The sequence below is a fragment of the Apostichopus japonicus genome, chromosome 12 (assembly GCF_037975245.1).
Source record: "Apostichopus japonicus isolate 1M-3 chromosome 12, ASM3797524v1, whole genome shotgun sequence".
Taxonomy (NCBI): Eukaryota; Metazoa; Echinodermata; class Holothuroidea; order Aspidochirotida; family Stichopodidae; genus Apostichopus; species Apostichopus japonicus.
In genome coordinates this window covers 33,073,530-33,094,655 of record NC_092572.1, presented here as the reverse complement: position 1 = coordinate 33,094,655, position 21,126 = coordinate 33,073,530, and the positions used below count along the sequence as shown (strand labels likewise).

Genomic DNA, 21,126 nt, shown 5'->3' with positions numbered 1-21,126 from the left:
ATGAGAAAATAAAACGTACGTCATTTTCAAGCCGGCCAACAGACTTATGGCGCATGATATTAAAAATAAAAATGGTTTTGAAATTGAATGTGCGCCATTTCTTTTACGCTACAACACTCCACAGCAGACGTTAGGCAGAGCCGTAGCTCTAACGTTAGTTTTAAAAGGGCGCCATACTCTCATCAAACTTATAATTAACTGATTAATCTCTCGTGTTTGTTAATTTACATTTGACCGCTATCTGTTCATACCCTCTGAACTCCATAATAACAGAAGATATTACAACGAAGACCCTATCGATCTGATTAAACTAAAAAGTAGTGATACTTAATTAGTATAATTAAACCCTTAAGGATATGAAGTTGGAAAGATAACAATATTATTTGTAAAACAAGCGCATGGTACTATTTAATTGGAAGATACGATAAATAAAGTTTAGAAAGTTAAGATCATAAGCAATACCCAATTAAAAAATAAATAAAAATGCTACATTTCGAAAAAAAAAATCCACTAGTTATGTCACACACAAACCGTAACTTAGGAATTAATTTGATAACTAAACACAGATAAACATCATCTTTTTAACAAATCGTATTAATTGGAAATAATTATAATTTAAGTAGAATAGTAGGATTTGGATCAATAATTAAATAATTTGAATGTTAAATTTTGAGTTTAAGCCTCATAACCTTTCTCTCTTGAAAATTGAATTTTGATCTACATCTGCTTCTCTAAATTGCATATTAATTATAAGAAACAACCTATTTATTAAACATAATTCTTCCAAATCTCCTTAAACTTTATAAAAATATTGTATTAGTTGAAGTAGAAGTTTCCTTTTCATGGTTCCTATTACACTAGTGACTAATAGTTACATTTAAATTGCATTTTCCTTCCGAAAGTTCTAAATTAAAACCCAAATAAATTTCATCAATATTTTTCTTCAAAAGATAGAATAATCTCAGTTCTTGATTACCAAGTTTTTATCAAATTCTCAACCCGTCATTGAAATTTGTTTTCTATTACCTAATCAATTAAAATATGTAACCTCACATTCTGCTTTATTAAGCCTTACTAGCTATAAAACCGTTAGTTAATCATTTAATTGCAAAACAATAAAACTAACCCTTTAATACTACATTACCACTTGATTTTCCTCTTATCTAATCTAATTATTCCTGTTAATATTTGTCTCCCCTTAAAATCAATCCCTTATTTCCTTTCCATTAACGTATTCTTTCTTCACGTATTCCTTCTTAATTTATTCCTTTTAACAAATAAACACGACCTAAATGTCCTAGTTTATCGCTTTACTTTCCTTTATTTTTATTTCGTTATTTTATTTATTTATAATATCATAATAATTATTCTAATCCTAACCAAATCCAATATATTTATCTCTATCTACTCTTTTATCAGTAACTCTATTCTTTCATTCTAGATTCCTATCTCCTGTGTGTATCTACAGTACTGCTCTCCTAGAGTTGATGAGTCTGGTCTGAACCTTATCCTTAAGTCTGGTCTCTCTCTCTCTATCCTGAGTTCTCTCCAGAAGCTGCGGATCTTTGACATCAACAGGAGTCTAACTAATGAAGAGTGGGCGGCCATCTTGTCTTACTCCTCACAGTGTACAAGCTTGAAGGAGCTGCAGTAAGTATTCCGGTGTAGATGTTAGAATCATCTAACCGTTAAACTAGGAATTAATTTAATTAATCAAAGTAATCTATATTAAACGAACAATAGAGAATGTAAAGTATGCTGTATTTTAATGTCAAGGATTGGATTTAATAAGTTTAGTTGGATTTATTTTAATAATTAGGTCATCGACGAAAGAATTCTGAAGGATGTTTTGATAAATAAAACAAAATATAATCATGGATTAATAGGGAATATTTTAAGAGAGTGTTGGTAAGAGAGGGGTGGAAGGGTGGGTGGGGGTTGTTAAAAATGTTCTTTGTTTAGTTTAATGGTAAAATTTAACTAAGAATTAGGTTTTAGAAACCTTTTTAGGAACCTTTATTATGATAAAATAAGAGATATATACACAAAGCAGTTGGATGTTAATAATTCTAGCGAGTACAATAATTATTCTAATGTACTGTTTTATAAGGAATAACTGTTATTTTTGACTGAAACCTTAACAATATTTGACTTTCAATTATGAACAATTAATTTGGGAATTTCTCAACGAAAGAGATTGAAAATCGTTATTAATATTAAAGTAGTAAAATGATGGCAATAAAAATAGCAAAAACTAATAACTTTGTTGTTATAAACTCCCAAAAATTGTGATCAGATTATGATACTCTAGCAAATACCAAACAAGCAACCAATAAAACAGTTTTAGCTGTCGAAATTTCAAAAAATAGCTTCTCAATATAGGTTAACAAATTAAAAGAATATAAAAAATAACAAAAAGGATATAAATAATTGCAATTGAGTTACCTATCAAGTTAAAATAAAATAAGATTATTGCCGTAAATATCATTCAAGGCAAATCTGTATTTTCCGAGGTTCAAATTTAATCCATTTAAAACTAGATCAATTTCTTCTTTATAGTTTTAAATACGATGTTATACAAAATAGGCTAAATTAATATTTATGCTTATATTTTAACATAATTTTTAACAATAATTAAAAATTTAACCGAGAGCTTCAGCTTTGTATAATTCATAACTTTAAACAAACACTGTTTACTATTTTAATATTCCTCGTATTATTTTTACTTCATACTTGATTCGATCATGACGTCACTGCTTGGTCCTTTACAATTTAGTGTAAATTAATTTTCCAAGACCACCCCCCCCCACCCAACCCAACCTCTCGCCTCATCTAGCCTTCATTGGTCCCACAGATCAAACCTCGTAAAAAATGTTCCTTTCCGTCCTTACTATTCACAAAATAATCAGTGACATCTTCAACTTACAGCTGACGTGTTACTAAAATAAGAAAGCGGCACCCACTGCCCCCCCTTCCCCCACCACGCCTCCCCCAAATCTCGAAAGAAAATAGCAAATCTATTTAGTAGTTACATAAATAATATACATGTGAAAAAAATGCTGCTTAATTATGTTATATGTAAAATACCGCCATTCCGGGAATAACTGTAACCGCGGAGAAAAATATCACTGGAAATAATACACTGCTACTATTTGGTCTGGCTAAAAAAAAAAATATATAACACAGAATGTTTATTCCCTATCTATACTAAATACCTTACTCCAATCCCAGTGTGCTCTTCAGTAAGTTTGACTGCCCCACTCCCCTTCACACGCCTTACCTGGACCCGCCACCACTCTCCCTTTGCCACCCCCTCCTCCCCGTCGTACATAATCGATTTAAAGGGCCCTTCAAATCCATTCCATGTTTCTAACCGATAACATCAACAACGTTTTAATACACACAGTAGGCCTACTCTGCTTATACAATAGTTTTCTGCACAGACGATTGATTCAAACAATTTATTTCTAAAGTATAAGATGACACACCTGGAACTCCCGTAAATACCTAATTAGCATAATAATAGATGACACGAGCCGGTTAAAGCTATGAATAGAAAGATAAACGAGCCACGTGTCTATTCTACACAGGAATGTTGTAAGTTCTGTCATACAACGTAACCATGGAAACCGACGATAAGTAGGTCAGTCCGTGTCTAGCAGTGGCTGGGAATACTGTTTGTTTTGTTTTTTTCAATACGGGTTAGGTATATATCAAACAGCCATTCAGTGATACTGTATGTCATATGCCATGATATTACAACGTGTTCTCATTATTATTCTCTGTTTATATATTTTAAATGAGTAACTATCTCCTTGGTTGTTTAATACATCCCTCACTTGCTACTCTCCCTAATTTGATAGAAGGAATGTTTTATTTCCCTTTCTTCGTTTTTGTTCTGTATGTACTTCTCGTTGGTATTCTGGAAGTCTGCCTATTTAACACATAATTGAATAGCCTTAATGTCACTCACATATATCTAATATGTGACTACGAACATTGCGGGTTCTTAATCGCCGAGTTTTATGGAGAACATTTTTGTTCTGTAAAGTTGATATGTTCATAATCCCATTACGACTTATCAAGCTAACATTAATTACATAAAAACATAAATTAACTATAATCCATATAATTTGTCTTTCATTTAAGCTGTAAAAAAGGGGGAGGTTACTCTTTTAATTGATAAACCATTTATTAATATGAAAATCGAACGTTTCGATTTCTTTAAAGTTAGCCAGCCCTGTCTACTGTTTTGTTCTTATCAAATAATATCAAGTGACTGTTAAACGTCTTCGACACTTATAATGAAAAGTGTAAGCACCCTGCAGGTGTTTATAGTGGCATCTTTATAATCAAATATTCATTGATAGTGCTTGCCATTACAACCAATCATAGTTTGGTTAAATCGTACTGAATATGCCAGATGAGATATTGTTCGTGTTTAGCAAGGAATAAGTAATTCGAAGGTTCTTGCCGCCTTGCCAAATCTGAAATATAGTCATAGTAACCAAGAACTCTACTAAGTTATTATATTTCGAAACATTTCTGAGCCATAAACCATTAACAAGCAAACAACAACACGAACAAGAAAGCAAAGCATAGGAGATACTTTAAGATTCGTTTTATGAGATCTTATATCCCTTTAAATATCAATTTTTATACTGCACTAGTTGTTTTAAGCTGCACAGAACAGGTGAAAGTGGATGAAATTATTCCCTCGAAGATTAAAATGAATAATAGATAACGAAAAATAGAAATCGATTTCAAATTTGCAACTTAACTGTTTTTAGCGGAAATAGAAAGGCTTAGAAGGCTTTCATCATAACCTTCTGACTTTCTTCCAATTGTTTTACATTATAGTAATAACACTCGCTAACAAAATGAAGAACAGATGTCTATCCCCGGTACACAATGAATGAACCAAACAAGTTAACTATCGGTATAAACACTAATACAACTGCCAGGGTTATATCTAGGTCGTACATATGGCCAGTGTAAGTTAAGGTCAGAAGTCTATATCAAGTCAGGATCAAATCAGAACCGAGATAAGCCTGGTTCACCTATTGACGTAAGAATGATAGAACAAGAAGATAAAAAACCAGTCAATCCCCCCCCCCTTCCCCACTTTCTCTTCACAACCATACTAAGAAAGTAAATAAGGAAACAAGCGGGCTGTTTGTGACTGCATGACCCATCAAATAAAAGTAACCAGGAATACCTACCAATGTGCCTTTGAATGTACAGTTATAATACAATTACCGCATGCTCTGTTTCCAAAGACACCTTGATATCCGTCTCAGCAAAGCTACTTGATATCGAAGTCGATCCTCCTCCCCCCCCCTCATCCCTGCCCCCTCAAAAGTAAATATGATACGGTTCATGATCGCCCTGTACATATATTATTTGTTGCTTAAATAAAAACAAGGCAGTTATTAACTTGTTTAAATTAGCTCATTGTGTCATGATTTGCGATGTTTTACATGAATCATGGTGGTATGCTGATTAAAACTATGTATACTGTGATGGTAACATGTTCGTCAAGTAACAAAAAAAGTAAAGGTAAATAAAACAGAAAAGAAACCAATTCGCAGCGAATAGAGTGAAAACATGTCAAGTAATTGTACCTAAATATCGCGAATCTACGCTTTCAGAACCCATAAAGAGAAAGACGAATGTTCTTCGCATTGACCGCTAGGCATTATAAGAATGCAAGATTCAGTTGTGTACACTTCGTGACGGGTGGGCTATAGGTAAATCAGCATTTACATATCGCGCAGTCAAGTTTTTAACGCTTTATGTTGTTTGCTCTCAATGAATCAACGATTACGTGAGATATGATCTAAGGTTTGAACTGATGAAGAACTGATGATAGACCCAAATTTTGCATACTTAATTAAGGAAAGTCACTATCTTCTCTCAAATTTGTTGATCCATTTTATATATATATATATATATATATATATATATATATATATATATACACACGCACAATTGTATCCACACTACTCATTGTTTTAACCCCAGCCAAATGACGTAATACACGTTATACAGGGCGACAAACTCGGTGATACTTGTTGAAAAGTTTTATAAATATAACCAAGGTGAAGAGTGTTTGGTCTGTAAATTTAAGCAAGTGTAAACACTTCACTGTTAATCAATCTGACTTCAAGCGTTAACGCTTTTTTTTTCACCTTTACCTATTGTCGTTAAGCTAATTAAAAAGTCCAATGCTTTTAACTCCCTCTTCCCAAATTATAATTAAATTTTCCTTTCATGTACGTATAACATGAACTACGGTAACTGTGTTTGAACTAAACTGTATGTTTACAGACCTGGAGATCAAGGATTGAGGTTCCGATGAAAATGTAATTGTTATATTTGATACATTCCAGTGCTTCGTAAGCAGCAATTTTGTTACACTTCAAATTAAATTTGTTACTTCAAAATAAATTTGACTTCCAATTTCGTTTATCTGTCTTAATCTGATCCACAATATCGTTCATATCTTATTTTGAACATATGAGGCATTTTAATTTCTTCATTATATTAGATAGATGACACATCAGTCTCCTTAGAATCGTTACTATGATGTGATTCTTATCATTACTTCACAGGTTTGGTTACCCTTTTGTTGGAGGAGGATATATTCTACCAGAGACTATTCCGGTCACATCGATCCCGTCATCATTGAAATCAAGAAATGTCAAAGGTAAAGAAATGACGTCAGTACATTAAAAGTATGGTCATATAATATTAATACATGGACGCTTTGAGAGTAGGTTGTTATCAATAAATTAAATGTACATTATGTGGAGCATATCTGAATATACTCTTTTCTAAATTATTCAAATTATTATAGTCCTACATTTCCGAGTAATGCATTAAGAGGAAAGCTAACATAAAATATCACAAAGTATGTAGGCAATCAGGGCTGGAAATTACTCCGTACATGTGTAAGAGTTAATGAACATAATAATATTCCAGATACTGTATATGACAGTGTATACATAACACGTGTTGAAGATTTAAACAAGTTATTTAAGAAAACCTTCAAATATTCTAAGCATATTCCATTTGTATATATCGCATTTAATTAACGTAACATGCTAGGGATAGTTAAGGCATCCATGTTTGTGGTTTATTTATTACCAGCGAAATAGGATCAAGTTACTGGTGCAATGATTTGTATATGAATGCTATAAAGTACGTCTGCTTACATCAAAGGTACAATACTAGTTGGAAGTCTTACCATGATTATTCAACAACAAATTAAGTATGTGCTGATATGCTAATTAAGCTACATATATCGCAGGTTTTCATTAATTTCAAATTAATCGATGTAGTGACATTTTATTGGTTCATGTCTTGCGTCACCAATACCTGAACAAATAAACGCATAATAAGCGTCGCAGTAAGTATTCGAGCAGACATGCGCACAACAAGCTGCACCACCAAGGCAAATATATTCATACTGAGGTAGCCTATATAGGGACACATCCACATCAACTCTCAGATTGGTTTGTAATACTGCTGTTGTAGATTAATTCATGACACTTTGGGGGAAATCTTACATCTGACTCGAAATTAATTAGTAGGGAAACTGAGCACCAAAGATATTCTTTAAAAAATTATTTCAAGGTTAACTGTCATTTGAGATCAGCAGAGGTGAAAGTCTGCAAACCTTGTAAAACACAAATTTTCAGGACAGTTTGGATGTATGTCAATCTTTGTATGATTATTTCGAGTCATCATAAGTGCTACCTTATTATCAATGTACTTTAAACAGAGATCTGTGAAAACTTTGTTGAGGGTTGTCTTCTGATATCAGATTCCTAAAATATTTCACTAAGTACGTCACTTAATTTTCCCTGCATATTTTATCTCTGATTATTTACTATAAGATAGGTTGTCAAGTAGTTTCACGCATGTCACAAATAGCTCGATTGTTTGTGTAAATAAAAGTAGAAGTTTAATTTTGATATATTTTATTAGATCGATAAAGTCACTGCTATAAGTCCAGGTTGTATTTTTCTACAATGTTAAATTCAATAAATTCTCATTTAATTACTGGAGGCTCGTAAACTAACTGGACTACTTAGTCTGACACACAGGTTATTAGGTCAGCTCCTACAGATGCACCACAGAATATACAATAATAAGTAAAACAATACCTATGACGTCGAATGACATATCAAACTATTACAAATTTGTCATTGACAAATTTAGATATTGTATGTCAGCTATTAAAAATATTCATATTAAAGTTGAGTCTTAATAATTTTTAAAACTGTGGATAACATTTAACATTTATGACTGCACTGAGAAGCCTACGTCATCATTTAATTTACCATAAAGGCATTGAAGACTCTCCCTAAACCGCGTACCGCGCTCTGAAAAGTTAAGTTTCCGTTGCTTGCAAATGACGTTTTCTTCTTTTCGCTACTCGATGCAGACAGTAATGAAACGTGATACACTGTTATCTTTGATCTAGACCTGAGATGTCCACGCTGCTATGTACACTGTGTTGTGGGTATTGACCGTAGCTGTATGTAATTGACTGTACACTAGTGTCTAATTACCGACGGTAGCTAGCTGTGTGTGTATTTTCTGGGATCGATGGTGGTGTCTAACACTTCTGTTACACCTCACTCGAAACTAGGTCAGATTACCGGCATTAGACGTTTCTTTGTGCGCGAAAAAAAAGCATAGATTTAGCATATTGTAAAACTGAATATCTAGATAACCGGGATAGTTTCACAAACATCACGAGCAATCAAATGTTTCATTTCCCTGTACAATAACATATCTTTATACTAATATTCTACCTAAATGCATTATTTAAATTAATTAAGAGCAATGTACATACATACTAACCTCTCTATCTCCATCCCTCAACATTATTTCTCATACTCGTACACATTGTACCCTTGTTCGTTGTTCTGTGTTTAAAGGACACATCGAGATTCTCATTGTTAATGGTGGAGTGACGTCACTGCTGATGATGTCATCATTGCTCAATCTCAAATACATAAGTAGTTAGTGTAAACAACACATTTGCCCGAAGCAGTAAATATTTGACCTCTGTTGACAGATGAGTGTTTACTAAATTATCTCGTGAGGAACAGCTTAGTGAGAGATTCAGAGAAGATGTAGTCAAAGTCACATAGGTCGTGCATTATTTATTTTCGAAAACGTTGATATTTGGACGAGTAACTAAGTGTATTAAACTTAAATTTATAATTTCATTTTATGGCACTCTCATAACTTGTTCCTCCTCCCCACCCCCTCCCCACAACCCCATCACTCTCTACTTAGCAAAGCGAGGTATCAGTTGTCACCTGTACCGTGTTCCTACAACTATGATTTATTCTTAGTAGAGTTAAAATAACATTAAACAAAGGAACCCTGTCTGCAAAACAATAAACCTTCCTTTACCGAACTGGAATGCTCTCAGATCCAGCAGCCCTCTTACATGGAGGATGGCTACGTGGTTATGAAAATATTTTGTTTATTTTTTTAAATATATAATTTAACTTAACTTAGCTTTTCAAACAAAATCCCGTTTTCTTCTTTTTCCATTTTTTTTAAGCAGTGTTTAATTATGTCTCTCTTGATCTGTGATGACGTTACTGATGTTGGGTGTTCTCTGATCAGTTCATCATCTCATGGACTACTATTCTTGATCTGAGCATCGAATACTCGACTATGAATTGATTTCTTAATTTAGTCCAATATTCGTTCCTATTTTAGTTGTTTCACATGTTTCATGAAGGATTATTGATAGTAAACTGATCGCTAATCTTACTGAGATATCATGACTATAAACTGATCAGCTACACTGTACTGAAATGATAATGGTAGTAAACTGATAAGATCAAAATTAAGGAATCAACCACATTGATTACTCCGCTGATATGAAGTTATCATCGAGAACCAACATAAATTCGGTGAATATATTAATGATTTCATTCGAGACCAATAAAGATTAAGTATGCACTTATCATTTACATATCTCTCTTTTATGTTTTTCATCAGTTTGGAATATTCTCAAAAATGGAACGTTTCGTCGTCTGAATCTACAAACCGGTCAATGGCAGGTAAGAGATTGTTCACCTTTTATTCAGATATTGCTCATAATGCAAGTCTGGTCAGCTTGTTTGCGTTATGCTGCCCTAGCTCTGTTTTCAGTCCCCAATAAATGTAAATAAATCAACATAGTGGTACATTATCTGTGCAGTTTACGTGTTGCCAGTAATATTAGAAGTTTTGATGTAAAGAAAGAACTTTCAGACATCTTCCCGCTCCTATTTCCATGTGGTGGGGGGGGGGTGTAGAGAGCCAACTCTCATCTTTCCTGGCGTGATTTTGGTAAAATAAAGTATCAACGATCCTTATACTCCACAATACAAAACTTTGTATGATTTTGAATACTCTAAAAAAAAAACCTTCGCCAGCTTCAATTCGGTTTATTGTACTAATATTGCTATAGGGTGGGTTGACCCTGTTCGTTTGCTGCAAGTAAAATCAGTATATATCAGGGACGTATCCGTGGGGAGCAGTGGAAGCAACTGCCCCCCCCCCCCCATTTCAGTGTCGAAAAAAATGTTAAGAAACTGTTGAGTTTTTGCATGGTATTTTGTCAGTGCTCTTTTGATCTTGAATACTCGTCAGCTCCGTTAACTCGATTATAATCGTAGCAACAGTAGGGCCTACTGATTCAGCTACTTAGTTTGGCAGATGCAATTAGCTAAATGTAGCCTATAGCCTATTACCAGCCTACAGTTGGCCACTGCGTAATAAAATGCATATAGTCTATCTAACCTCACTCGATGGAGAGTCACGAATCGTATGAACAACGACGAGAACAACGTGCGTTCTCATCCTTTATGATTAGTCATAAGTTGTTGCACGAACAGCATGTTATGAAGCTAAGCTAGCAATCGTACGTGATACACGCTTCCAATAAATAATTATTACACTGCTAAATATGAAAAGTTCGATAACTTCAAGTAAGTTCAGTATATATATTGTCTCCATGGTATACATTTAATGTAGACGATAGGTGTAAGACTATTTTGGCCGAATTTAGACTAGAAAATATTTTATAGAAATAGCTCAGTGGTTAATTTTTTCGCGGAATCGGGCCACATTATATTGTAGGCCTATAGGAGTAGACAAACATCTTCCTCAGAAGTAATGACCATTAAATTTTTTTAAAAAAGCATGAGATTTACATCAATGAGCAGTGAAAAAAAAAGGTATTCGGGAATTGGCCTAAAATTTAACTTCTTGATGATTTCCTTCATTTTTCAAGGTTGCACTATCTTTAAAAATTATTGGGTAAATAATTTGGTATATTTAACATGTGGGCGATACTTAGTATCTTCCTTAACTGCATCCTCCCCGCCCTATGGATATTTCCCGGCTTCGGTTTCCCATTGGCAGAGTCAGACTAACGAAAGTTGAATATTAGCGCCGTTTACAGCTATTTTGTATGCATATGGCTGCCACGAAAATAGTACTAGTTTTAGTCACGGTTGTAGTTGTTTTATCTGCGAACTTTGTCTATTCATCTTAGAGCAGAGTTAACTATCAGGTTATTAGTTAATACAGGTTGGCGTATATCGCCTCCGAATTTGTCCATATCGAATTTTTATATATAGGCTTACGTGAGAACCACAACCACTGAAAACTGTATGTTTTTACAGTATATTTTTATACTTATTTCTAAGCGCTCTATTGGTCCTTGACGAAGATGGTAGGCACATTGTTCATATTAGCTACGTCCCTGATCATAGCACATACATACAGTTGCACTGGCGGATCCAAGGGGGGCCATGCCCCCCCCCCCCCCAAAGATGAGCCAAAAAGTGTTTCCGAACATCCGCTAAATCATATGATTGGAAATTAAAAAAATCGAGAGGAATAGCAGTGGTAGACTAGTTTAAACCTTTTCGTTTTCTGGTTTAAAATTAAATGCAGAGCTCCCAACTGACCCGCAATTCGCGGGAATTAGACCCGCATTCTAACACCCAAACCCGCTGACCCGCACAAGCGTCCGAAAAAACCGCATTGTAATTGTCAAGTATACATAAAAAAAATTGCATCAAATTTTGACTTGGCAACCACCATTTCTTTAGCATTTAGCATAATAGAGTATAAAACCTCCTTTACAGCATCATTTGAACTTCAAATTAACCTATATTTCTTTTCATTGGGGCGAGCAGCGAACATTTTCATGCCACGGGAAAGAATGAATTATCACCTACTATTCAATTTATTGATGTTGCACACAAAAAAATGCATATTTCTCAGAAAATTTTGGGTGACAAAAGCCTTTCTAAGTGCCACCATTTTACATGTAGGCATCACCAGGATTCCAAAAAAATTCAAAAGGGGAGGGGGACACCCCCTCCCCTTATACCCCTCCCCCAGGACGGCGAGTCGTGGCATGGACCAGCATTTGCCTTTTCAAGAGTTGGGAGCTATGTAAATGTATAAGCATGAGGATTTACAGTTTAACACCATTTTGCAGTTACAGGCTGGTTGTAAGAAATTTATAACCTATGAGAAATAAAATTTCTTGAGAAAGATGATCCCAACTTTGTTTTATAAATATTTTAGAAAATTACACCTAAGAAACACTTTTTTTATAAGTAAATTAACATCACCATTGTACACTTTTTGTCGCACCAAATTGCATCTGAGGGCATTCAGCAATAGAAATTTTTCCAAATTTTTCCCCTTATACCCCTCCCCCATATCACTCTAATGCCCCTTTGGCCCCTCCCAAACAAAGGCCCTGGATCCGCCAGTGTACAGTTGTCGTATAAACATTGCATTTAGCCGACCCTGTAGCTTACTGTGGCTGCTCTTGCATATTTGTCTTTGTATAGCTTCCCGGTTTACACTGGTTATGTTCAATTTTTCGTTTTCTCTGCATGGTGTTAGGAGAAGTTGATCTTCAATCAAATAAAGCTGCCTATAGTACGTCATTGGTTGTAACTTTGACCAAACCGTGCAATACTTGCAGAATTATTGGATACCCTGCAACTAACTAAGATATCTAGAACAATCATGTGACTGCTCCTAATCAGAGAATTATTTGTCTTTTAACCAGATTTAGATAATTTTGTGTCCCAAATATTTAGTGCCATAGATATTTGTTGTTACAAAACTTACTTTAATCTCCCCTGGTGGACCGAAGTAACATTATGTTTGATTATGTTATGATCTGTGTACAGCAATGGTTGGATGACAAGACTAACTTAACGAATGTAGCATTAATGTAGCTGGTTTCGTTTACAGTATCAACTTAATCGTCATTAAATAGCGCTCAAAAGCTTTCATCTGTTTCATGAATAATTATAAATTGGAGAGATGATTGAACTAATGGGAAACCAGCATCGGAACTTAAATCAGACCTATTACATATTTCATAAGTAGCTTCACCTTCTTATACATGTTAGACTTTGGGCTGAAGTTGCTTTAATCCTAATCGCCTAGTGTTTATTAATTCTTAGTATAATATTGCTATATCGTTGTATAAATAACATGTACACTTAGAGCTTCCGTAAAAAATATCTAACCACAGAATCTATTAGAAAAGCCGAATATATTGTTCATTTCATTTCCGTTATCACCAGTATAAATATAAAATATTTAAACAAGGAACCAAAGACTAAGAAATACAAAAATATGTACATTAATATAAACGTAAAGATAAGAAAGTAAAAGGTTAATAATACTTGAAAACTTGTGTTTCTGAAAAAAAGTGATTTTGTTTGAATAAACTTAACAGAAAAGCAAAGCAAATAATTCTGAATGGCTTTATTCCATTCTTTGGTAGATATTAGGATTGTACAAATTTCTATTGGCTTTAACTAAAATACCCTTAAGTGCTGGATGCAGTGCGTGTTCCATATGAATAGTTCATGTCTACTCAATACAATAGAAATTGTCCAATCAAGAAGCTTAAAGGAATAATTAGTTGACGGAAGATCTGTAAATATTACAGATTATAATTTTGAGAATTTTATAATCTGATTTTATCTTTCTGATACACCGTTAACGGTGATCCAATTATCCCTCGATATCAAAATGGTATAAGTAATGCTATCACTGACATATCACTTTTGACGATGTCATAAGAGGGATTTGTCTGAAATACAGACTAAGCTGATTTACAGATGGTCTGGTGTAACAGACATAGCACATAGTCATATAGTATATTGTTATAGGTATTCCATTGCAGTCGCTACGGACTAAGACATGTTTGTTTACATGTATGAAAGTGCTACAGTATGAATAGCTATAGAGACTCAACTAGTTGATATTCTAACTTTAAGATATTGACATAAATATTCAGTTGATTTTTTTTAATGCATTTGTTTCAAACTGACAGACTAGAGAGCTATGATACATTAGAATGTAATATAAGTCACCACTGGCGGATCCAGGGCCTTTGTTTGGGAGGGGCCAAAGTGGCATTAGAGTGATATGGGGGAGGGGTCTAAGGGGAGGGGGTGCCCCCCTCCCCTTTGGAAAATTTTCTATTGCTGAATGCCCTCAGATGCAATTTGGTGCGAAAAAAGTGTACAATGGTGATGTTAATTTACTTCTAAAAACAATGTTTCTCAGGTGTAATTTTCTAAAATATTTATAAAACAAAGTTGGGATCATTCTTTCTCAAGAAATTTTATTTCTCGTAGGTTATAAATTTCTTACAACCAGCCTGTAACTGCAAAATGGTGTTAAACTGTAAATCCTCATGCTCATACATTTACATAGCTCCCAACTCTTGAGAAGGCAAATGCTGGTCCATGCCACGAATCGCCGTCCTGTGGGAGGGGTATAAGGGGATGGGGTGTCCCCCTCCCCTTTTGAATTTTTTTGGAATCCTGGTGATGCCTTCATGTAAAATGGTGGCACTTAGAAAGGCTTTTGTCACCCAAAATTTTCTGAGAAATATGCATTTTTTTGTGTGTAACATCAATAAATTGAATAGTAGGTGATAATTCATTCTTTCCCGTGGCATGAAAATGTTCGCTGCTCGCCCCAATGAAAAGAAATATAGGCTAATTTGAGGTTCAAATGATGCTGTAAAGGAGGTTTTATACTCTATTATGCTAAATGCTAAAGAAATGATGGTTGCTAAGTCAAAATTTGATGCTTTTTTTATGTATAATGGCTCACCTTTGGGGGGGGCATGGCCCCCCTTGGCCCCCCTTGGATCCGCCAGTGTAAGTCACAGAAGGACAGAGCGTTAATCTAAGATATGTTCTTCATTTTCCCGACACTCTTGAAATGGGCGCAGTGTTACATGTTGTCAAGTGTCTACTACCTGTCAGGCTCACAATATACGTTAGAAAATCCCTTTATAGAATATTACGAAGTTTTCATCACTATTTTATCATGATCCTAAGCTTTGTTTTTTTTTCAATCTCTCTTATATAATCGTAAATGTTTAGATAGATGTGTGCGCATTAATGAAGTGGTAATTAATGCAATCACACCGCGCACTGTAGGACAATATTCTAATACAGTTAATTTGAACCCAAGTAAACACAATCTGTCATAAAATGCCACGTATTGCCTAATTATCGTAATCTTTCTCTGGTTTGATTTGTTATTAATAAATGAACATATCAAACATGCAAACAACTTCCTTAAATATTCTAATGGAGGGGGGGGGTGGCTAGGTTTCTATACTGAAGTAACGATAATTATTTTAAAAAACGTTCATTTGTCAACGACGAGGAGTTATTTGTCCAGGATATTTGTATCGTACAATACAAGAAACCCTTGTGATTAGGTATAGTGCAAATAACATGAGGTATGTTACAAATAACATGAGGTATGGTACAAATAACATGAGGTATGGTACAAATAACATGAGATATGTTACAAATAACATGAGGTATGGTACAAATAACATGAGGTATGTTACAAATAACATGAGGTATGTTACAAATAACATGAGGTATGTTACAAATAACATGAGGTATGGTACAAATAGCATGAGGTATGGTACAAATAACATGAGGTATGTTACAAATAACATGAGGTATGTTACACATAAAACATGAGGTATGGTACAAATAACATGAGGTATGGTACACATAATAGGAGGTTTGGTACAAATGAATGAAACTAAATGAAGTCTCCCTTCCACACTCGTACTCCAGCTCTTTCGTCCTATTTCCTAATTATTCTTGTCCTTCTTTCTCCGCATGAAGACCCCTATGTGCTCTCCTTATAGAAGTAATTGCCTTGTGAATCAATAAAAATTCTCAATTTTAAAGTAGAGAATATTCAGACAGATAAATCCTTATCAAACAAAATGAATCTATCGGGCTTGCAATGTCTCTCTTTCACACCGTCTCAGTCAAAAAAGTTTTATTGGTGAAAAGATCGATGCATACTTTTCATCTCTAGAATCTTTACGTTATGACGTCACTGTACGCAGTATTACAACAGTCAGTAAATTTAATCAGTTCTAATAGTTTCAGTTGTAATGAGGGTTCCATATTGATTATATTTCATTATTTTTTAGATTAATGTATATATAAGTGACTGATATGAATGTGTGGGTCCAGCATACGAAACGGCAGATCTGTTTTTAACTTGAAACAAAGAAACAAGTGTATTTTTAAGGTAGATTTCATCAATTAGATGTACTTTAACTTACTTTGAAAATTAAAGTAGAGATGACTACATTATAGGTCAACTTAAAGGTGTTAAATTTGGTTTTTATTTCATTTTCAAGAAACGTCGTTTTGTACCACCCTCTGTATGTACAGTACTATTAATAAGCAGCAGAATTATGATACAAAAATGGCAACGCGGGTGAATCTGAATTAATAATGGTTTAAAATATTTGCATTATTTCTTTCGTCTTTTGAATAACTAATAATGAGTATATAAAATAGGTTATTGAAGGAGCCTGGGCCAGATAGGGAGAAGAGGTGGGGTGTTCAAAGTAACTGGTAATGTGGTTGAGTTCTAAACAATTAATAATTATATTCAAGCGCTGACAATAGCAAAATGCAACATCCTGGCCTTGTACCCTCACATGGTTCCTATTGTTTTTAGTACTCTTTCCACCAGAACAATTCAATACGTTTGTATGTTATAGTATAATAATCGCTCTGATGTAGTTGAGTCAAATTATTCCTGATTCCAAGCCGAGTCCGACAACCACTAGGTTCGAGTATATGGTAGTCTCGAGTCTGAACAGAGTTCTAGAGAGATATGAGCAACCCAAACCAGGTCTGAGTCCAGCTAATACATAGATACAAAGCAAGACGAGCTCATGCGGGTTTCTGCCTGTACTAGTCTAATAGACACATAGGGAGTATCGGTTAAATACACAGACTATATAGTCATTCATAACTTACAGGCCGTCGCCTCCTGGTCTAAATTTCCCCAGCCTAAGTTGGACAGAGAGAGTCAACTATTGCGAAACTGATTATTTGCACATGTAAAAACTTTCAACAAAAAAACACACACCGGGTTAACTTTAGAGAGAAAAACATCTGTGCAGGGTTTATTACATTTCATTATTTTTCATTGTTATCAGATCTCTACCAGACTATATATAATTCTCCCTTGTGTCTCTTATTTTATGAGTTCATCATACAACTGCATTTCCAAAACTTTCATGGATATCTCTACACGATCAACAACACGATAGAAATATTCCATCTAAGACGGGGGGGGGAGGTAACCAATATGCTGCTTTGTGGGCATAACAATATTTTGCTTTATTTTGGGCATTACGTCGATCCAACCAAGATGTTCTGAGTTCTATCTTTGAATACTGCCCTCTTTCCCTACTCTCGTCATCTTCTCTGTCGTCCATTGTATCCATCTGATCATCTCAGTGAGAAGTTCATCATTATGACGTCACTCAGTGTTTGATGACGTCACTCAGTGTTTGATGAAGTCACTCAGTGTTTGATGACGGGTTTAAAACTGAGTATGTCTTCCCTGTAAAACTAATGTTTATATTCTTGTTATTTAGTCCGTGCATCTTACAGTGACGAGTCTGTCTCCTACATTGACTTTAGTGTGTTCAATACAGGTATGGTTTACCTGCCAGGAATAGTTTATTGCGATATCTGTGAAGATATATCATTCTATCTTATACATTTTTTGCTTTGCCATATTATATATTCCTGAAATTCATTTTCAAAATCTCATGAATATTATATTTTTCTTCCTTTCAGGCCTGTGACTACAATGGCAATCTACCAGGAGAAGAGGTAAGAGAGACATAGATTCATGTTCCTGTTAATTAGTAACGATAATGTTAATAAAAGACAAAGAGGTATTAATTACGGTAATGTGAAACAAAGAAATAAGACAAAAGAGTATTATACTTTGTGTCTCATCAGGGGGAAAAGATTTATAATTGTCGTGTATCGAAGTGGAACAGGGAATTCAGATAGGCCAGTTACAAGTTTATATCTCGTAATGATGATAGCACTGTTCTCAATGTCAAGTTTAGATGCGGCCTAAATAATCTTCCTTCCGCAAGCACCAAATCAGAAGGTTATTGTTTCTTTCGTTTTATTTAAATTTGTTTCATTATATGTAAAGACACCTGACTAGTCCAGCTAACAAACAATGTTCTTATTTTTTTTTTTGGCATCGAACTATGTCTTCCTTTTCTAGAATTAACACAAGAGCTGTTTTCATAGCATGTATGATCTAAATGACTGAGGCCCTATTAATGTTTAGTTAGCTTACACGTACAGCTTGGATTGTTTGGGCGTAGTGGTAATAACTAATATTTGGTTGTATAGTCACCATGCAGAAGATGGATGAGTTGACGTGATGAAGTATTTCTGTTGAAAGGCAGAAAAATAGCGGCTTGTAGTTCAATTGTTTGAAGGCCGAGGGAGGAAGGATTCATCCGACTAAAGTATTTAAATCTAAAATTTGTTATCCAAACTTTGATGAAGATGTATATCACCCCCCCCCCCCACCACCACCAGCAACATGGACGCATATTAAACGTCTTTAAACCGCTAACAAATTTAACAATATTTTCATATACAGCTGCCATATTTCCCTTTGAACGTCCGTATTGCCTTCGTTTTTTAATTTAGAATCGCTATACTGATACTGTACAGAGAAACTAACAATCTAGGAAGAAACTTTTAGGAAAGTAATCTGGCTCACAATTTCTTATTTTGGATGTTACTATATGCCTTGTAGCTGCAAACCAACAGGTTCCCAGACATTGGTACTATGGTAACCATGCCCGAATGCTGTGGGAATGGGATGGCAGTGTATTATGATCGCGAATAATTTTGAGAGGAACAGTGATTTTCAACCATAGTTGTGTATATTTTCGCATTGGGGTCCCGGGACGCCATTCAAAATACTTTAAAAAAAACATGATATCAGGAGTTGTTTAGACTTCGTAGGCACTATGCCTCCGGGTCCAACTAGACCACTGACCATGGGTATTAAGCTGGCACTTGACCGTTGGAACATTCACAGGGCAACGCTTCAGACCCACTGAACATTGGTCTGAGTCCGCCTGCCCCCCCCCCACCCCGTCCCCCTGTTCATTTCTAACCTGTGTTATTGGGACTAGTTTATAAATCACCATAGACCTAAAATCTGAATGATTTATCGTTAATTAAATTGTATAGTTTTCGTGAACAAGGTAACACTAGCAAACAAGACTCTGTCTTGCGCACTATAATGTGCATATAAAATTAACGCCTAAACTGTTAATATTCTATCCACTGAAAACAAATGTTGCTAACAAATAACACAAGTTCCGCCATAACAAAACATAAGAGCAGAACCCGATCTAGAATGGTCAAGAGAAGCAACTAAAATAACGATCCTGTTAGATGTCAAGAATGGTGACGTCATTAAATTTCCTTATTAAAGGAACAATAGTATAAACGTCAGATAGTGACACAGCCTACCCAACATTGTACTTAACCTTTAAACAAAGTTTAATCGAATTGGTTTCAAAGTTCTAGAGGAAGAAGGGTGAGGGGTGGGTCCAGCTGGAAATAAATAAACCACATTTATGGATCAAACTCAGGTTACCTTTAGAAAGAAGTATACTGGTCATTTTAACACCATAAGAATGCTGCACCCTTCACCAACTATTGATCTTTGCAATGCATAATCACGTGAGTCAATGTCCAGTTTGATTTGTCTCCTACATTTGTGAATTCTTTGGAAAAGCACACAATGAGAGATGAGTGACCTGGATATGTTTCTGTAACGATTAAATTAATGTTCGAAGGAATTATCGAACTTTCATAATTGATGAGAATGTTAAACCCTGTAGCTCAATTGAAAATGGCTACTCAGCTTGACGGGATCAGCTTATAAACAGGACGGAACATTTCCCTGCGTCGCACCAATGTGTGATACTACATTGGGTTGCATTCATTGAGTCATCGTGGTATCAAGGGGAAATCCCCTGAATATGTCATTTGATGGTTACCGGCAGGGAAGAGGATGGGGTGTGGAGATAATTGAACTGATTCTTGTACAGTAATACTGTTTACACAGAAATCACTTGTATAGATTGGGAAAGGATTAGATCCTTGAGTTATGAGTTAATAATTGTTGACGTAAACTATTCAAGTTTGTTACTTATATACTTATTTTTAATATTTCAAGCAAATAGTAGAACTTTTCTATAGGATCCAACCTTCGCAAATCAGTCCTTTCAAACATGGAATCAAAGCGACCACAGCATTAGTGACCTTGGTTTCATGGATTTAGCCTTCATGTGTATATCATGTTCAGTTCTAAAATATTCGCAGGACGTACTCGTTAGATGTCCTAAAAAAAAAACAGAATTAATAATAATAATAAACAGGAAAACAATTTTCAAGATATTTGAAAACATGCAAAGTTTAATGTGACATGAATCGATTTATCTGAAATAACACTTTAACATGGATGCATATGATGAATATTTACAACATTTTACTATACTGCATCATCTTTGTTTCTGTATTATCTTATTCATATTCATTACTTATATTTAATCTTGTTTAGGGATTCAATGAGATGAGTTATCAGTTGAGCTTGGCGAACTTCAACTAGGCAAGGCGCAAGTAACTGTAAGTCAATACA

The 21,126-nt window shown here is 34.7% G+C and overlaps 1 protein-coding gene and 1 long non-coding RNA gene across 7 annotated transcripts in view; one reads left to right on the top strand and one right to left on the bottom strand.

Moving 5' to 3' along the window:
- The window catches only part of LOC139977744 (uncharacterized), an 831,623-nt gene that overhangs the window by 573,706 nt on the left and 236,791 nt on the right, over window positions 1–21,126 (top strand). For all 6 annotated transcript variants that reach the window (XM_071987324.1, XM_071987323.1, XM_071987329.1 and 3 more), the window contains exons 6-10: window positions 1,442–1,650; window positions 6,615–6,709; window positions 10,036–10,097; window positions 18,231–18,266; window positions 21,049–21,113. In XM_071987324.1, coding sequence (XP_071843425.1) covers window positions 1,442–1,650; window positions 6,615–6,709; window positions 10,036–10,097; window positions 18,231–18,266; window positions 21,049–21,096 — 450 coding nt within the window. In that variant the 3' untranslated portion in view covers window positions 21,097–21,113. The remainder of the gene's footprint in view (window positions 1–1,441; window positions 1,651–6,614; window positions 6,710–10,035; window positions 10,098–18,230; window positions 18,267–21,048; window positions 21,114–21,126) is intronic.
- Window positions 1–21,126, bottom strand: part of LOC139977776 (uncharacterized) — a 226,329-nt gene that overhangs the window by 9,894 nt on the left and 195,309 nt on the right. The window lies entirely within an intron of this gene.